Raw genomic sequence first — 20832 nt, 5'->3', positions numbered from 1 at the left:
TACAAGATATTGTTAAGACCACATTTCAAAAAATTCAAAACTCAGATTTATTGTCAGAGTACATAAATGACATCATACAACCCTGAGATTCTTTTTCCTGCAGGTCAGGCAGAATTTCGACTTATCAATAGTTCAAACTGTATGCAAGAAAAAGATACGAGAGAAATGTAAACAAACTGGCTGTGCAATACAGAAAATACATTTGGAGTATTGCATGCAATTCTGGCCATCCTGCTTTAGGAAAGAGGTTATTAAACTTGAAACAAAGCAAAAATTATTCACAAGACGTTACCAAGACTAGAGTGCTCAAGTTAAAGGGATACACAGGAAGATTTTTCCCCTGGAATGTAGGAAGATGAGGAGTGACCTTATAAGAGGTGCATAAAAACAACAAGGGGCAAAGATAAGATGAAGTCAGTCACTTCTGAAGGACATGGGAGTCTAAAACCTGAGAGCATACATAGGTTTAAGATGAGGAGAATTAGATCAGTTTTATGCAGACAATTTGAGCCAAGGAGCCGGTTTATGTGCTGCCTTGCTTTATCACTAAATTCAGTATCTCACATCCCATGGCATGGTGATATTTTAGCATTAAACATATCTGTTAATCAGGTCTTGCAATACTTTAAGCACAGATCAAACTTACAACTTTATTTTCCAAATAAAGTCCATCGTGTCTGCGAGTTTGTTCAACTCTCAAAAGGTTCATACATTTCTACTTTAAAAAAGATATCTTAGCACAGGAGGAAACTTTTTGGATTATCAAGCCAATGCCATTTTGACAAAAATGAACCGTTCCATTCCACTAACATTTTCCCGTAATCCCTTTAATAATTGCCTTGCAAAAGCCCAGTCGCTGTTTCCAACTCACTTGCTATATATTCTCAGCAATACCATTGTACATACAAAACCTCGAACAATCTGCTTACAAACAATGCTCCTCTGTTTAAACCAAGTGACTGTGTACATTTATATCAAATCTCTTCTCAACCTTCTTTGATCCACGAAAAATAAATAACTTTAGCCTTTTTGTTCTAATTTTGTTTCTGATATCCTTCAACTCAAACCTTTCAGTCAATCTTTTCCAAAATTGAATATTAAAAAAATGCCAATGTTGAAGATCTAAATTATAAAACAGAAAAAGCTGGAAATAACCAGATCAAGCTACACGAAGAGAAACAGTTGATTATTTCAGGTCAAAGATACTTCATTAGAATTACTTCTGCAGTTTCTCTACAACCTTCATATGGTGATTGGAACAGAAAACATGCATTCTAAAAGTCACCAAAACAGATTTTCATGCTTAAACAGGATAATAATAAATGACAGTTGAAGCACAAATGTCTAGCCCAACATTATTTCTGGTTTACTCTTCATGAGTAATGAAAAAAAATGACGCCAAGAGCTGTGCACACATTGATACTTTTGGTTTTGTTGAAGTTACAGATTTAATAGTCAAACCCACATGTAATTTACAGACTCTAGCAATATATTGTTATGGATTCTATTTTCACAACAATTCAAGAAATTTTCAGAGCAATGAGAGTCCATCATGATTAATTAGTTAGCATACCATCTGGGGAGGATAGTTTTGTATGAGTTTGCAGTTTTAAAATCACAGTAGATAATTTAGATTCCGGATGATTTGGCTCAAGCCCAAATAGTATTTCATGAGGTCATCAGCATGAAAATTAAGAATTGCAGATCCTGAAAATCTGGTTTTAAATCTTTAGTATTCAATACATGTAACGCACACAGTAGCAGGTGTCATTTTTAAATTTAATACTCAGCTTCAGAGTAACAAAAATTGAGCCAGGTACTAATAAGAGGATCTTAGAATGGACTGAAAATCATAGAACAAAAGTAATTTTTTTATGATTAAAGTTTTAAAGAAATTACACAGTAATAAACCAATAATGAAATTCAAATCTGTGGCTGATTAAGTGGTTGCATTTTCTCTTTCAAATTAATATGGGGCAAGAAGACAAATAGAAAAATGCAATTGATCAGGAGTTGATAAAAGATGTGAAAACAAAGCGACTTAAATGTGGAAAGTCATGAAACTAGAAAGATGCTAAATGACAGTGAAAAAATGACAATGCAAGAAGCCAGGTATGTGTGCACTTACCAAGTTGCATGATAAAAACTTGCATTTTAAAATTATCTACTTATTCATCCATACTTGGTGTAAGGAAATGCAGCCTGTTCACCTAGTCTTTTGAAAACCAATCACTGCTGTAATCAAGTGGTGGGATGACTTAAAAGCTGAACCAAAGGCAGCCAAACAAACTAAAATGGAGTCTCCACACAAAGTGATACAGTAATGAGCAAAAAGCAGTCTGGTTGAATTATTGTGGGGGAAAAAACTCACTGCACTTGTCCTATTTGAACAATTTTTGAAGTGAAAGTCATTAAATCAGATCTTAAGTACACACAGCATGGTAATGACAATTTTTTTTAAATTAAATTTAGACAAAACTTCAAATATCCATTGCAATTGAGGAAGTGAGTGCTTCTGCAGAAAAGCCTAAGATGTCAACAAGAGCAAATGCCAATTTGCATAATGAATCAGAGAGATGCATCCATTTTCTTAACCGTTAAAGCAAACTGAACTGGCCTAGGCATTGCAAAACTCTGGCAGACTGAAGAGGAGAGACATGGTGTTCAGTTCTTTCAACAAGATAGTAAAATGAAATACAAAAAATATACAGAATGTGAAAATTTAAAAATGAGAATTATTTTTTCATCAGCAGATTAATGTAGAATGCATGCAACAGATTGTAAAGATGAAAACGGACAGGGCATCGCACGCTTTAATGAGCAACTCCCAATGGACAAGATTTTGAATCAGAATGTAATGCAAAATCCAAAAGCCATTTTTTTGGGAAAGTGTTAAAATGAGCTCAAAACATTTTGCAAAGTTTCCACAAGCCTTCTTGCTGAACTTTGTAGGTTGTTAATAAAAAGGAAAAACGTAAAATTATTTTTTCATAGTTTCATTGCTATAAATACTGCAAGATCTACAATTAAGATAATCAAAGTTACTTATTTACCTGTGTCAGTGAACAACTGAATATCTTGCGTCAGATCAATGTTTACACTTTCTGCGTTTTCCACCTTCTTAAAAATAATCCCAATAAACCAAATGGTAACATAATTATCCCTAAAAAGAAAAAAAACAACTGAAATCCTTCAAGTTATCGATGGAACATCAATCAGTACAGCAAAGGAACAGGTCCCTCAGTCTTCCAAGATGCCAATTAAGTTCATCCATGATCAGGTGTATATTTTAATGTCTCTTTCTTAAAAATTCACTATGGTCTGCTTCCAATACCACGCTCTTCCCTGTACCCCCAACAGCACATTCCACATAGCTATCACTTTAGTGCAAAACTCTCCAAAGGCTCCATATCCTTCCTGTAATGGAAGGCCTAGGAAAAATACTCTGCAGCACCTGGCGTTCCAAGACAGTCTGATTTCAGAAGCTAAGCAGGCACAGGACTGGTTGGTATTTGGAACACCAGGTGCTGTGGGTTTCTGTGAGGGCAATGTGACAACCGCGTCTATTTAATGCTCCAAGTGTGGCCTAATCAAAATGTTTTCTACAGCTGCTACATAAATTCCTGACTTTTATTCTCAGTGCCTCAACTGATTAAGAAAAGCATGCCACACACCACCTTTATCAGCCTATTGCTGTTGATACTTCCAGGAAGCTTTGGACTTTTATTCCAAGATCCCGCTGAACATCAATGTTCTGAAAGGTCCTGCCATTTACTGTATACTTTGATTTAATATTTGATCTGCAACATCTTACACTTATTTGGATGATATTCCATGGGCCATTTCTCTGCCCATTTTTTCCACTAATCTATATATTGCATCATCCTTTATAATCATTATTCACAACTCATTTTTTTTTATGTTGTCTACAAACTTACTACATCATTGCCCAATCAGAGATTCAACCCTCCACACTACCCTCCATCTCGACAGAGAAGTCAGTTTGAATCCATATGACCAAACCAGAATCCATCTTCATTTTCTGGATCAGCTAACAAGAGGGACTTTGTCAAATAAAGTTCAGACAAAATCAACTGCCTAACTTTCTTCAAAAGAATTCAATCAAGTTAGTCAAAAATGACTTGTCCTGCACAAACCCATATTGATTATCCTGTGGGAGCCCCACCACCGTGGAGATCGAGCTGGCACATCATGCGGAGTGCGCAGCATAACCCACTGTAACACGTCCCTTAACACAGCAAACCGGCGTGGTTGAAAGCTGGAGTAGTACAAGACCAGCAGCCCTAAAATGGCACTGGCCAAGCTGCCAAGTTAACAGACCAATAACAGGCTGGGGAAGAAGGGTATTCACATGCAAGAATGTTTCCGCCTGCTATCATTAGTCATGAGGCTGATGTCAACCAATCAAACAAATGGCAGGAACTCCAACTGTTTAGGAGCCTTTCCAGCCTCAATAGATCGGAGCATAACCTCCCACACTGCGAGTGTCTGTGTGTGTCTTTGTAGTTGGTTACAATCCCTCAATAAACCCATGCTCTTCCAAATTCAAATATATTTCACCAATAGCTCCTCACCAGCCCATAATTTGCTGTACGATCCAATTTACTTTCTTAAATAAAGGAACATCAGCAGCAATTCTCAAGTCCTTTGGAACCTCACCTGTAGCTAGAGATAATACAAAGATGTCTATCAAGGTCTCAGCCATCTCATCTGGTCGCTCGTTCAAAAATGTGGCATAGATCCCATCAGGCTCTGGGGACATTCACCTTAACGTTCGAATATACTTAAAATATTCTCCTCCTTACTATCAACACGACAACAGAATATTAGCAGTAGCCCAAACTGATCTCACTATCCTCCAAGCCCTTCTCCCTGGTGAATATCCATACAAAGTACAATCCCATTTCCTCTTGTTTGACACACAAATTCCCTCCTTTGTCCGACCCTCTACCTAGCTACCCTTGTTTTTAAAATAAAGTGCCTTGGGATTTTCCTTAATTCTATTTGTCAAGGACATTTCATGGTACCTTTGGCCCTCCTGATTCCCTGCAAATTCTTCTCCGCTTTCTTAACATTCCTCAACAATCCTGCTGGAATTTAGCTTCTAAAACCTTACATATGCTTCTTTCTTTCTCTAAATTTACAGCTCTCACCATTCAAGGTTTATGACCCTATCAACCTCGTTATTCTTCTTCCTTACTCGACCATGTCTTGAATTCTGATCAGCCCATCTTTGAACAACTCCCACACATCAGATGTGGATTTACACAGAAAAATCCAGACACAAATCTACTCTCCCCAGCCATCTCATAGCTCTGTAATTTGCCTTTCCCCTATTTAGCACTTTCCTGAGGTCCAGTTATCATTATCCACAATTGCCTTAAAACTTGAGTTGTGATCATTGTTCTCCAATTGAACCCCTTATCACCTGGCCAGACTCATTTTCCAATACCAGTTCAGCATGGCCTTTGCCCTGGTTGGACCATGAACAAGCTGCTTTTAAATCTAGGCATTTAAATGTTGCATGATGCACCAAACAAATTCTGCCCCAAATGAATGGGGTTAAACAAGGAAGTCTGCAGATGCTGGGATTGTCATGCAGTACACGGAACTGAAGAATTCCCAGTCAATATTGGGGAAATTAAAGTCACCTACTGCAATTACCCAGCTGCTTTTATTTAACTACAGAGGGGAATGATTCCAATAACTATCAATGAATACAGCAAGATTGTTTGCCTTTATGATATTCTGATACAAGGCATATTGGAAAGGAAGGCCATTGTCCCTGAAACCTCGTCCTGGTCTATTCCACTTTATTTACATCTGATTTGACTAACTCAATCATTTTAAGTACATTATTTAGCCAATTAAAATTTAAATCAGAGAATTCAGAACTTGTTTACATAACCAGCTATCAATACTTTGAGGGTTACATTTTAGAGTATTTAAGATGCATGCCTCTAAAGTGAAGTGTCCAAAATGACTACAGTCAGATCACAAGTTTTCAGTATTCCGTGTAGGCAAACAGCAAATGTTTCATTTTTTTTTTTTTAAAAACTGACATTTTTGTATCTTTGTACCAGCCTTTGGACTTTATTCTTCATTGCACCTAGTCACTATCAATATTCCAATAGGTCTAAATGAACCTTCCTTGCCTATACTGAATATAGTGCCTTTTTCCTTATAAAAATATTGTTTTGATGTTCTATCACCACACCAAATTCCACACTTCAAGTTTGTTTTTTTTAAAAAAATCAAATTCTCATCCAAAATTCATCTTAGTCCCAAATATATTCAATGCAGCCCACAACACTAAGGAGCTACACAATTCTAAAGATTTAGAACCTCTGCCCCATGATCAATCTCTTACCTTGGACTCTCCAGTTATTATCTGTTGCAGTCTTTGTGGCATGTGTTCTGTTAATCCCTCCAAGAATTGAGAACGTTTCAATTAATTACTTTATCTCACTCAACTTCAGGGTGTAGAGTTAATTTCAATCTGTTCCCACTGAATGAGAATCAAACCAAAGAATGCTGCACCGATTGAAAGGCCAGACAGTTCTGGCATTCTCCTCCCCGCCAACACCACCCCCCCCCCCCACCCACTCCCATCAATCTTTTTCCTGCCTCTAACTTGTGTAATTTTATGTTTCTAGAAGTTCCAGAAGATTCATTCTCTCATAATATAATCCTCATCACCAATCAACCTGATGAACCTCTTCCTCACTGCTTCCAAAGCCAGTACCTCTTCAAGGAGACCAGAAATGCATTCAATACTCCAGGTATAGCTTTACCATACCATTTACAATGACAGCAGAACCTCTGCTCTCAAATTCAATCCCTTTTCAGTTCAATCTCTCTACTAATGAAAGCCAATATTTCATTTGCCTTCTTGATAACATATTGCACATTCAAACCAACCTTTTGATTCACGCACAAGCACTCCCAAGTCCCTCTGCACAACAGCATGCTATAATTTTTCACTGCTCAAATAATCTGCTCCATTTTTTTTTACTTCTGAAGTGGATAACCTCACACCAACATCATACTCCACCTGCCACACTTTCTAATCATTTACCCCATGTACCTCTGTGCAGACACACTGCATCAGCTGCACAACTTGCTTTTCTACTCAATTTAGTGTCATCAGCAAATTTTGAATCTATGGTGAGCCTGCATGATGGAACAATTCTTATCCAGATGTTTTTCCATTTCTTCCTCCATGATCACTTTAGTTTAAAGTCAGGAGTTGTAAAACTGCTTAAATGGCCTGTACTCATCTTCCTTTTGCCTACATTTAAAAAAAGTGTTGTGACATTTATTGTCTTCCAATCCTCCACGGCTTGTGATGATTTGCCAAAATTCTCCGGACAAACTCCTCTACTATAACTTCTGCCATTTCTTTCAGTATGGTTGGATATGTTCTATTAGGACCTAGGGACTTACCTATTTTAGACCCCAAGTTCACTCAGCACTATCTTTAGTGATAGCAACTGTAGTATGGAGGTCCTCACCTCTCATCATATCCATAACATCTCTCTGGCATTTTAGAAATGTCCTCCATTGTGAAGACTAATTCTGCCATTCTTGTATTAACCAATATTAATTTCCCCATAATCATCCAAGGGACCATGTCCTTTTTAGCTATACTTTTCTGCTTCATACAACCCCTAAAACCTTTATTGTCTGTTTTTTTTTATATTTTGTGCTAGTTTGCTTTCATAATCTATCTTCCTTTTTTTAAAAATTTCTTGTTCAGTAGTTCTTTGTAACTTTTTAAAGTTTTCTCAATCTTTGTGTACACATGAGCTTTTAGTTTGGCATCTTCCCCATTTCCTTAGTTATCCTAGGCTGCAAACAAAAAAGGCAAGTAAAGCTAATTCAGAAAACCCAATTCAAAGTTTTTCTTTAATTTAAAAAAAATAAATTACCATTTAACAAAATAATTATTTAAATAGATTTTTGTTTAGTTTTTTTCCCCTCCCTCCCAAATGGCAAGAACTTTGAACAAGTCTGAATGGCAGAGACAGTCAGAAGTATTCAAATCCATGACATGTATGAAATATGGAGGACCTGACCAAGTCATTTGTCAAATTACCCTTACCCTACAGGCATTGTATCTATGCATGGCAGCATGGTCACTCAAGACCCTGATATTATGCAGAGCTGCTTCATTGGACAATTCACCAGTAAATCAGTATCTGTCAGTTTGTCCAACAAGAATTGAGTCACCAAAGGCACAGAATCAAATATTGGGACACATCACAAGTTACAATCTGTAAGTGATCTAGTTATTCTATTCTCTATGCTTGCATATTTGTTATCTTTAACTATGAACCCTTTCAGCAAATTTATCAGGTACCTATCATATACTTTTTTTTTTAAATCCTGAGACTTCACCAATTTGTTTCCCTTGTCACATCCTCTAAAACAGTAGTTTTCAAACTCCACCCCTGCAATTTACATTCCACCTTAAGGAATCCCTTTGCTACAAGTGTTGTGATTAGTAAGGCATTGTTTAAGGTGGAATGTGTGTGGAAAGAAAAAGTTTGTAAAGCACTGTTTTAATCGTCCCTAATTGACTTGTTGTGTGCACATTTTCATAACTCCAAAGGAAATGGGCCAATGACAATTTTTCTCAAGTAAAATATTTCAGTAACAATTAGGTCTAGAGTAATGGTTCTCAACCTTCCCTTCCCATCCACATACCACCTTAAGCAATCCCTTACCAATCACAGAGCACTAATGGCATAGGGATTGCTTAAGGCGGATGTGAGTCGGGGTGGGAGGGGGGCAGGGACAGTTTGAAAACCACTGCTCTAAAAGAACACCTGGTTTGAAAAATGCTACTTTTCTTTCATAAAAACCAGTTAGGTCCTTTGGCCCTTGATGTTGTGATAGCCTACATAAACCTACTCCACAACAATTTAATCTTTCCCTACTTCACACCCATAGCCCTCTATTTTTACTTGCATCCATGTGCCCAAGAGTCTTAAATGTCCCGACTGTACCAGCTTCCACCTCAACCCCAGCAATGAATTCCAGGCACATACCATGGAATTTAAAAAAACTTACCTCTGACATCTCCCTGAACATCCTTCCACTTACTAATATACAGATGTTGTTTGGTATTGGCTGCCCAACCTATCCAAGACCCTTGGAATCTTGTATATTTCTATTAAGTCTCCTTTCATCCCTCATTGTACAAACCGAAAAGCCCTAACCTAATCAACCAGTACAATTGAACATCTGAAACTTTCCATGCATCTCATTGGAAATCATTGTTATTCTATATTGCTCTAGAAATTGAAAGGAAGTTAATTTTGGTGCTTTATGACAAACAGGTAAATGCTATTATAACTTTTTTTTTAGATAAGTGTATTGTGCTAGTCAGTATATAAATCTAAATATAATTAGTTTATAAAAAGTCATTTTTAATTTTAAAAACTGTCTCCACTAGTTGTAAGAGTTCATGTTGACTGTTGATAGTTTGGTCATATCGTGGCTATATGCTATGAATTTATTTTTTATCTTCATCAGGCTTTTATCGCTGAAAATGGAGATGATTTTTTAAACTTTTAAAGACATGCAGACTATTCTTTCTGTTTATGGAAAGTTTCAGATGTTCAATTGTACTATAAGCTGTCCAAAAAATATTATTCCATTTAGGTCATGAAGCATTTAGAAACCAAATTAAAACCAACTTACAGACTATGTTGCTCCTTTAAGCCAGGAAATGATTGAGGGTTTACATGGGCAAGAGTGATGTAATCATTTCGTTCAAGGTTGCCAACAAGTACACGAATTTTAGATTCAACAAGACCAACCCTAAGGAAAGAAAAATTCAAATTTAGAAATCAACTAAAGCAAACAAATCATTGTGTAGATTAACAGAATTTTTACCATTCTAAGTGATGATCTTCAGTGGATGCACTTGCTGTTAATACAATGTAGTGCCTGTAACCAAATAAAATAAAGTTTTAATATCCCCCCCAGTTAACTAAAGGCACATTTCAATAGACTTGCACAAAATCAAGCTGTGAGTTCAGCTGCATGAAGACTGCTACCCATACTTGGAATGGTCCACTATCACTTTGCAGAAGCATGAAAATTGCAGCATGGGGTGCACCATTCAGCAATGCACTGCATTGTTGCTCATAAATGAATTTAAAAAATACATTTTTACTCATTCGTTCCAGCTCGCAAGTTTGAGCAGCAATATGGTATTTTAAATTATTTTCTATTTCTATATGCATTACTGCTGAATGCAAAAAATGGCCAAAAGAAATAACCATTAATCAAATGCAGAAGGAATTTGGAATCAAGAAATCAACAATTAAAAGAATCTCAACTCAATAATACGTTGCTGTTTTGTAACAATTCACAAGTTGGGGTGGGGAAGGGAAAGACGAGGTCTACAGAAATGAGAGATCAGACTATATTCCTGTCAGGAACTTAAAAAGACATTCCAAAGGCAAATATCCACGCCAGTGGTGGATTCATTTCCAAAACATTCAAATGCAAAGAGATATTCAGTTTAAAAAAAAACTACATTCCAGCATGAAATATTAATATCCAAGTTAATGAATCTGCACTTCCAGCTTATACAATTCACAATGAGAGTTTTAATTCATCTAACCGTACTGCATAATTCTTCAACTCCAAATTTTTAAATACAAAATTTAAATTAGAATTAAAATCCCATCGAGATTTTGATATTTTTTCCAACAAATCAGCACGAGCTCCCTGGAACTGTCTTTAAAAAAACTATTTTGCAACCAACTTTAATGTGGCCATTGATAAAGTATACTCACTTGTATTTTTGAAAGAAGTTGGGTGGTTCAAAAAGTTTAGACCAGTCTGTTTTGCCTTGCAAAATTTCATCGGTGATTGCCAGACCTAAAAAATGACAGGATAAAAATAAATTTCAATCAGTGCAAAACAAAGAATATTTGACAAAACTTTAGGTTTGGAACATTTTCAAGTCATTATAATTATTCCGCATTATTGGCTTTGGCACATCAATAACAGATGAATGAAGGCATTTAAAAATAATCTCAAAAGTTTGATTGTAAGGAACAGAACTATACATTTAAAAATGCAGACATGGCATGAGCTATTTTATATTATGAAATTTAATTTCATCTCCATTAAAAGTCTAAGCACTTATGTTCAATTGACAGACTGTCAATAATGTGGCTATGAAATGATCTCTTTTCTTGAAGAAATGTTACACTGCCTACCCGACAATCCTTGAAAATTCAAGGTCTATACTCTGATCATCCTCTCTCATCTTCCCTCAAACATCCTAGGGTACATAAAAGTAAGACCCCATAATTTCTCAGATACAATTTTACTTCAATGATATTAATATTGAGTTCTCCAAATCACAGAGGCTACATTTGTTACATACCCTTCAACTCCAGTTTTACCTCAAAACTGAATACTCCAAGATTAAAGACAAGAATAAATGTTATGGTTATTTTTGAGATATTAATACAATTTTTGTTCAACGATATTCTTGCACCTCAAATCAGAACATTTTACCTAAAAACACCTAATTTGCACTACTTCAATAAAGAGCTCACAACAAATTCAAAAGATTTCCTGCCTCAAATATCAAACATAGTGGGTAAACTCCAGAGGTGGTTTTGCATTCAGATATTGCATCCACAATAAATTACATAAGGGGAATAAAGTAAAACATGAAAACCTGCAGACACAGTGGTTGAAGTAAAAATACAATGCTGGAGAAACTCAGCAGGTCAGTGTCCTTTATATAGCAAAGATCAAAATGCATATTTCAAGCTTGAGCCCTTCAAGGTATGGAAAAAGTCAGCAGGGATCCAAACAAGGGGAATAAAGTTGGTTGATGATTCAACAAGCATTAAATTCTAGTTACACACATTAGAAATCTCATCCCCAACCTTGAAATATTTTAAAAGCACAAGCCAGCAATGTCTTAAAGACCAAAATTGGACTATTCAGCTCTAGAAATTCTTTTTGACATTCAAACTGCTCCCTAACAAATTTGTACCTCGACTGCAATTGTAAATGGCTCAAAGAAAAGCAATTTTCAACTTAATTTGCAGAACTTACTGCCCATCAGTAACCTGGGGTAAATCTAGCAACAATTATACTACTAATGACCACAAATCAATAATCAACATCAAGAATAAAAAAGAAATAAACCTTGCTTGAATTCTTCTACCATTATTGTCCGAGTTGATGAGGATACATTAAATGTGGAATTCTGCTGTGGGTAGGCAGGAGTTATTATTGGCATCAAATGATATCTGTCAGATGGGTTAACCTGAAAAGCAAATATTTCACTTACTAGCATACAAGAAACAATTAACTAAATTAACTCTCTGTACTGTGACAGGTCATACCCGTGGATCCCAAACTGGGAGATTTAAGTTACTATCTTCTGGTTGTTTAAGCAACACTGGATTTGGCCACTCCCTGAAAAACAAAAACAATTTTCAAAACAACAAAATGATAAATGGGTAAACAAAAATAAAACCACCATCACAATTCCAATAGTAACCTTGCTCTTGGGTTTTTAAGAATTCATATGCACTGGAAGTGCCGCCAGACTCTATCCTAACCTGGCAAAGTTGCTGTATGCTGCCTGCCTCCAACCAAGATAAACATACATATCTCTAGCCATATGAAATTAATTTTAAATTTAGACATACAGCATGGTAACAGGCTCTTTTGGCCCATGCCATCTAATTGGCCTCCAACCTCAGTACAATTTGAAGGAAACCACAGCACCCGGAGAAACCCATGCTGACACAGGGAGAACATACAAACTCCTTACAGGCAGTGCCAGATTTGAACACTTGGTCACCGGCGCTGCAACAGCATTGCATTAACTGCCGCACCAACTGTGCCATAGACTAGAATATGGTAATTATTAAAAATATTAATATTTATTTGTAATTAAATATTGGAGGTTCAAAGGATTCAGAAAATACGCATTAAAAGTGTTTGATATTCTGCTGGAGAGGTACTTTATGCAACACCAAATCAAAATGATCCAAGACTAGTAGAGTCCAGCAGAGTTTAAAATCCATTTTGCAGTCAAAGCACATAATTTGCAACTCAAAATTACATTATTGGTCTGATTTAAATACAGGGTTCTTAGAACATTGTGTCAATTGTAATTTTGAGGTTACTGACCATGTGAAATGCAGCTATTAGGAGGTATTAAGAATACATTCAAGTCGTACCTCAATGGCATTCTGCAAAGACTAACAGAAAATTTACATCTTTCCCTTGCTTTAGCCTTTTTCCAAAGTAAATGAGTCTTGGTCATTCCTCCTCAATATAGCAAAAAGGAGAAAAAATTATTTCTGTGCAAGTTTTTTTTCTTCATTAGATGAGTGATTACCAAATTCCAGTCAAATGCAAACACAACTCTAGCAAAAAGGAAAATTTGCTTTCACCAAGGTCTTTGGGGCTTCTATGGTCCTGAATTACTAATTTATGACATCCCATATTTAATCTACAATTTCAGTTTATATCAAGATCTTTCATCAACCTCAAATTTCAAAGTTCTTAAAATATTCTACATATATTCAAATAATCAACAAGGGAAAACTAGTTTAAGTTTGTCAAGACAAGAAATTGGAGTAAAAACTGGCCATTTAGCCTCTATGATTAAAATGCCGTACGAAAATCATGGCTGATCCCCTCTACCACCATAACTTCTCCACACTTGTCTCAGACTATCTATTCTATTAGTGCAAAAACAAAATAGCAATCTTGAAATCGCCGAAGGAATTCTCATCTTCTTGGACAAGTGAGATTCACAACTCTGAAGAGATTTGTCATCTCAATCCTAAATGACAGTCTCATTATGCTAAGACTATGCCAATTCTAATTAAAGAAAGCAACTCTCCTACTTCTACAATGTCAAGTTTCCACCTTTACAGGATACGCTAAAAAATATTAAATTTCAATTCTACATTTTAAAAAAAATTGTTCATACAGTTTCAGGTTTTCCCGATGCAAACTCTCATTTCAATAGCTCCTTTAATTATTAATGGACTGCTCTGAATTCCAAATTTTTGACACTTGGTTCCTTGAGTAATGTTTCCCATGCTCCCTTTAAACTCTCCAGAACCCACATTGTATTTAAAGTTTCAGACTTTACTGAAATTTCATTGAAATATTGCAACATTTAAAAAAAAGTGAGTTAGGTTTTAATAGCTAGGCCGGGGGTGGGGGGGGAGACAGTCCAGCACTCCTAAAGTCCTGAGCAAATATTCGGAGTTTTACTTTGAAAGCTTTGTTATTTGAAGAGAATGCCCTGGAAGTTACTAAAATATCCAAATTTTACTCACCATTTAGAAAAGACAAGGAAAAACTTGTGGACTAAAGTGGATGCAACTGCATTGGGATACAACTGACAGGTTCTTGCTACAAGCATAGCCCATGATACACCACCGAGGAATCCAAGCATATTAGAGTATATTCCACGCCCTAGGATAGATTATTACAATCTAATCAGTATATTTTCATTTCATAAATATATAAAGAATAATTTGTTTAACATCTGTGCTACTTACTTTTTGCCCACAATTTAATGGCTCTAAGAGTCAATCTGAAATTCTCTTTATTTGGTACCAGATGGAGAATTTCATCTGTAACTCTGCAACCTATCAGACATAAAATTTTAAAGTGACATTAGATGATATTTATTCAAAAGATGCACATTGAAAATTTTTCAACATAATGTCCGAATTTTCCTTTAGTTTAGAATTCTGCAAAATATTTTCATGTTAAGAGATTTTGCCCCTTGTGTGTGAAGATGCTCCCAATGCAAACTCTCTTTTAAACCTTCCTTAGTATTTAGTTATATTTATGCACAATTCGACTTAACATCAGTATAAATAAGATCACAAAATGCAACTTGCAGATAACCTAACAACTCCCACCAAAATAACTGCAGTGCATTTACAGTGGCAAGACTGCTCTGAAGTCAACCAAAATTTGGAGAGACGTTGCAGAAAACATTAGCTTGAGGAGAATGATTAGGAGATCCAGTAGCTAATTAGTTTCAAACATATGGCATTCTTGGATTGGAAACTCCACTTCACGTGAGAGTAAAAAAAGTTCTACATGCATCCAAACAGTTTAAAAACTGATCTAAAAGAACAGATGATGGGTTGAATGAGCACAGAAAACCTAGCTAATCACCATTAATCATCACACAGATTCTTCAGGACCACCAGCCAAAAAACAAAACAAAATAGGAAAACCAGAAAAGAGGAGCACTGAAGATCATGAAGAAAAAAACCAACATCCACTGAAAAGAGCACTCAACTGAACCCCTGGCCCCTCACACAGAATACTTGCTGGTCTGCTCCAGATCATCAAGTAGCTATAGCATTTCTTTAATTCCTCGTTTCCAATTCAGGAATGCCTTGTGATGCAATTACTCAGCTCCTACGTCTCCCGATAATTCTCTAATTCATCAGGTTGCTGAAAATGACATTTCAGCTGAGGGAAAACAAAACCATGGGAAATTGCAATATTTCTGTCAAAATTTTAAAGCTGGGAGGAACTTCTGACAAATTTAAAGCCTAGTCTTCCATATCAGGGATGAAGACATGCCAGAGGTTCTTTGAGCACCATCATAATGATCATCTTCAAGCAAGACAACAAATCTGAGAGGCCATTAGAAACTTAATTGAATCGATCTGCCTCAAACTTAATTGTGATATTTATGCCATTCATGAACAGCACAATGAATACAATTGTGACCACCTGAAAAGTGTTTTAAAAAAAAAATGCAGCTAATAGCATCAACAACTAAACAATTAAATCACACAAAAGTCCGATTTTCAAGGGTGGGGGGGGGAGGGGAATTTATTTCAAGTTTGACAATCCTTGGAGGTTTCTGCTAAAAGATATCATTCTGGCTGTTATTCAAACACTGGGCCAACAACAAAATGGAATGCAACATTGAGAAAAGTTTTGAAAAGATGCCTCAATCTTTTTATAACAGATAAATCAAAGGAGAAGGATGGCATTCTTTTTAGTGCTCCAACTGATCAAGTCAATGGCATGCATACCATTCAAACTTCGTATACATCGAATATCAAGGTTCTTCAATCGGGAATCATCTCGGAGGTCTAAATTGTCTGGAATGGTTTGTAAAGCCAGCCGAGCAAAAACAAGATCAATCTAAGAGAAAGTTTTTAAAAAAGTTGTGCATTATTATGGTATTGTAACAATGTATTTCAAAGCTGTTTTTGGAAAAAGAAATAGTCAAAATTTAAAGTATTAGATTAATCTAATGATATTTACTCAAAATTCCCAAGCACACAACTTGATTAAAATTGCATACAGAGTTTGAAACTTTAATTTCTTCACAGGTTCAAGATTTACTCCTCTTTCCATTCTATAAAACAATGGTCATTTTGAACACCATTAAACATTACAGTTATTGGTGTTCAATTAGAGAATTGACTGGACCAAAAGATGTTTTCATGCATACATGTCAAATTAACTCGTGGAAATTCTAAATATTCTAATTTGAGGCTCAGGCTTCACAAGTCTGTGCAATAGCTCGCTCATTCTGGTCATTGTTAGAATCAAGAACAAACTGTATTCCCTTACATAGTGGATGGGATAGTTGGCGTAGGGATTAGTGCAATGCCATTACAGCACTAGCAATCGGGACTGGGGTTCAAATCCCGCGCTGTAAATAGTTTGTAAGTTCTCCTGGGGAGGGGGCGCGTGCTCTGGTTTCCTCCCATTGTTCGAAATGTATCAGAGGTGTAGGTTAATTGGGTGTAAATAGGGCGGCATGGGTTCGTGGGCCGAAATCGGCTGTTACCATGCTGTACATTTAAATTCTTAAAAAAATTAGTATTGGACTGTTAAAAAAACCTTACCTCAATGTAATCAAGTTCAAATTTGATAACTGGAACATACGCATCCTCCACTGCCTGCAAATTTAAGAGAACGAGACCGTTAATAATGAACTTTAAAATATCTAACTAGTAGCTAGGTAAATTACAAAGTATGCACATTTTCTCCTAATTATGTACACCCTGAAAACTGGAACACTCCTTCATTCATGTTAAAATAAAGATTTACTGAGATATTTAAGTAAATATGACTGAGGTATCAATTATTTTCAATGCTCTAGCCAAATTATTGATTTTAAATCCAATATAAACCTCATTACCCAATATGTAAAATTACTAAATTAAAATTGAATATGGAAAATGTTTAAAATTTCCATGGTTAAAATATTCAAGAGCCTGCAGAACTGTGTACCATACTCAATTCTTTTAAAAAAGTTTCCATCCAAATTATTTTTGCCAAAGTCCTGAAATAAATCAACACAAAACACATGCAGCACTTTTAAACTCAAAAGGTTCAATTAAAAACATTTTTTCCTCCATTTGCAACTTATTATTAGTAAATTCTACACCATTTTTGAGGGAAAAAAAAGGAAATAAGTCAAAGGTTAACATCAAAATACCATGGCTAAAAATCTACTTTCAAAAACCTAGAGCACCATGACAAAGTATTTTGGAGCAAGTCTATCATAGTTAAGAACGACCAAAATAACACAATGTTAATCCAATGACATGCAAGAAATCAATCTGAAATGCGCTTATGGTACAAAATTATGTGATACACTACCCTCAAGTCCTTGATTCCTTCTTGCTGCTTCAGCTTTTCAAAGAAGGATTGAAAGAAGTCAGTCCTTTCTACATGACGTGGAGCAACACATAGCGCATCAATATCAGCACCTACAGTCATTAAGAATCCAAGAAAGTGCTATAATTTCCAATGAGCACATTTGTTAATAATACAACAAAAACAATTTTTTAATACTATTATATTACACACTACACAAGAAGAAACTTCATTTGTTTACCTTTTGTATGCACTCCCAGTCTGTATGAGCCAAAGGTAAATATTTTCCCACCAACATTTACTATAATGGATGGTGGTAGATTCTGGGAATAAAATACTGAAATAGTTAACACAACAGATTCTACACTCTACTGCATTCCAATTAAAAAAAACCCAAGTATTTTGGGTATAACTGTATTATACCCAAACATCCTTTAAGGAGCTGAGTTCAAGTGTATTTACATCTTCTGTTTAAAAAAACCATGTTCATTTAAGTGACCCTTGGGGCTGCAGGAGCTTTTGGGCATAAAATACAAAACTCTTGAAAGTTATAAAGTCAACCCATTTCTCAACTTTATTCTGACACTCAATTTTTCCTTAAAGAATATTAACACTAAAATTTGAGCTATAACAAATTTAAATGATCCAAAATGATCATTGCCACCCAATTATACTTGTGATACATTACCCCACCCCCCCATACAAACAAATGATTAGGAAAATAAATCTCAAAACCACTTTTATCAAAATATTCAATTTTGGCTTACTTTCAATTATGCAGAAATTTACAAAAGCCAAGTTATCACAAGAGCTACTATTGAAGATTTCTATGAAAATACAAAAGCACTTCTATATGCAACACTACTTACCATAAAAGTGAAAATTTAAATACATTTTGCTTGAACAAGAACATTACCTTTGTTTCACTGATCTCTGCTATCCATTCTTTAACCAAATTGTTTAATTTGCCCAAAACAACTAATCTGAAATATTAAAAGAAATCATTAAAATTGATGAATAAGGAACAAAATAATAAATCAGCCATTAAAAGCTGCTTCAATATTACCACCTGTGGTTTAATTCCTCTTCCTCTTCAAATACTCCAAATGGCTTCAAAGCTTCAATCAACCTCTGAGTAGAAATATCATCTACATCCTTGGGATAGGCAAGACTAATTGGAGAAGTGATCCCATAATGCTTCTGAGTCTGCTGAGGCTGAGGCCCCAGCATCACATTGTTGCTGCAATGAAGCAAAAAAACTATTACATATAGCAATATGAAATGCATCCGTGTAAAAGAGTAGTCAAATACAGCAAATGGTGGCATCATGTAAAAATAATAATTTTCAGAACTTAATAGAAATCTGCCAAGTTCTTGGGTTCAATTTCTGAAAGTAAATTAATTTCTGCTCCAAAATTTTAGTCACTGGTTACTAGACTTCTTAGACACCTCCCAACATTGGACATTATAAATGTGACAATCACAGACTAAAAAAAACTCAGTAGGGCCACATTGAATCAAAAATGATTAGGCTCTTTACATACTTAGTACCCCACACTTGTACAACTCCGATTACCCAAAATGGTCGGAACAGGGCCCATTTTGGATAAACAGTTTTTCGGAGAATTGGTCATTTTCTAAAAAACTGCCCAGTAGCAACAGCAAATCACTGGTAACAGTGTTTAAACAATAAAGTAAGGCATTTTAAGCATTAAAATAATGTTTAATGCTCACCAAAAAAGCTGGCCACTGCTGATCACCGACACCTCCCCACTGAGGCTCAGCTGCTGCCAGTGCCAGGAGCCCAAGTTCGGTGGTCAGTTCTGCTCCGAAAAAATTTCGGATTACTGAGGATTTTGGATAATTGGAGTTGTATGGTACGCTCTATCATGCATCACTTTTATTCCATTTTTTGTGCTTTTGGAACAGTATTAATTCCTTCTCGTGGTGAGTGCTACTGGTACCATGCATCTCAGTACTATCTGGGCTGGTGGTTGGCGACAAACTTGCCTGGTGAGGAGGGTGGCTAGACACCCTACAGGATGAAAAACAAGACCTGTCAAAGGGTGGACAAACCCTCTTGTAGGGTCCACAGCCATCTAGCAGACCTGTGCCATGAAGCGTGGAAAGGGCAACCCCTGCATCAAAGCTTGGCCTGACCATTCATTGTTACAGAACTTCCCCCAGCCATTTTGGACCTCACCATGTTGCTGGATCCAGGAGGGGATGGCAGGAGAGTGGATCTGGACCTGTGAAACCCCTACTCACTCAAATCATCATACCAAACCCCACAAACTGACTGAAAGGAAGCATCATCATCCTATGGGATGGATAGCCAGAAGAAGAAAGAATTCCTCTTCACACCAGGCTAAGCCTTAATATTTGGCTATAATATCATCCCTCCCACAATACAAGCACTACATTTTCCATTATATTAACAATATGCTTCAGATACAAGATCAACTTGAAGGCCATCTATTTTTCAGTGTAAAGCTTCTTACAATGAGAGATCCAATTAAAAATATCCAATTAATAGAATACTAAATACTATGGTTTGATAATGCTCACTTTGATCAACCTGCAAATAAAACAATAGGCAACAACCCCACTGATCCTGGCTACTGGGGTACCCAGAAAAAAGTGAATGGATTTTCATGAATAACATTTCAAAGGACTCCAATCCATCCTCTTGCTTTTATCCCTGATAAACCAGTTAAGGAAAGAGATAGCATCGTTATCATCATAATCAGCACTTTGATCTGATCTCGTAACATCTATAACATGCACCATACTTGGGTGACAATGCAAATCAACCAAATCCAAAAGATTTGAAATGTGGCAAGCCAACCTGCTCCAAGTCTAATCAAATAAAGGATTCCGATGCATACGATGCCCAAATGGTAATTACGGTACATGCCAATGTATAGGGCGAAACTTTAAAGATGTCACCTCAAAAATCAGGTAATCTTGCACGTCAGGTCTAAAATCCGAAGTCTCAACACCATTGCCAACTTTCCCTTCCGTATCCTATTCCCATCTCACTAGCTCCGATCCAGATTGGCCCTTGGTGCCCTCTACCATCTTCCTTATACTGACAACCCAGCTCACCTCCACGCAAATGGTGGGGCAGCAAAAAGAATA

General features: G+C 36.2%; 1 protein-coding gene across 2 annotated transcripts in view; it reads right to left on the bottom strand.

The window, feature by feature from the left end:
• LOC138760657 (poly(A) polymerase gamma-like) overlaps window positions 1–20832 on the bottom strand; it is a 42728-nt gene that overhangs the window by 18318 nt on the left and 3578 nt on the right. For both annotated transcript variants that reach the window (XM_069931512.1, XM_069931511.1), the window contains exons 3-16: window positions 18761–18931; window positions 18608–18674; window positions 17933–18014; window positions 17695–17804; window positions 16935–16988; window positions 16110–16221; window positions 14601–14690; window positions 14376–14514; window positions 12414–12486; window positions 12214–12334; window positions 10836–10920; window positions 9925–9978; window positions 9730–9849; window positions 3054–3163 (exon numbers count right to left, since the gene is read on the bottom strand). In XM_069931512.1, coding sequence (XP_069787613.1) covers window positions 3054–3163; window positions 9730–9849; window positions 9925–9978; window positions 10836–10920; window positions 12214–12334; window positions 12414–12486; window positions 14376–14514; window positions 14601–14690; window positions 16110–16221; window positions 16935–16988; window positions 17695–17804; window positions 17933–18014; window positions 18608–18674; window positions 18761–18931 — 1388 coding nt within the window. The remainder of the gene's footprint in view (window positions 1–3053; window positions 3164–9729; window positions 9850–9924; window positions 9979–10835; window positions 10921–12213; window positions 12335–12413; window positions 12487–14375; window positions 14515–14600; window positions 14691–16109; window positions 16222–16934; window positions 16989–17694; window positions 17805–17932; window positions 18015–18607; window positions 18675–18760; window positions 18932–20832) is intronic.

Source organism: Narcine bancroftii, chromosome 4 (assembly GCF_036971445.1).
Source record: "Narcine bancroftii isolate sNarBan1 chromosome 4, sNarBan1.hap1, whole genome shotgun sequence".
NCBI lineage: Eukaryota > Metazoa > Chordata > Chondrichthyes > Torpediniformes > Narcinidae > Narcine > Narcine bancroftii.
This window is presented reverse-complemented; position numbering and strand designations above follow the sequence as displayed.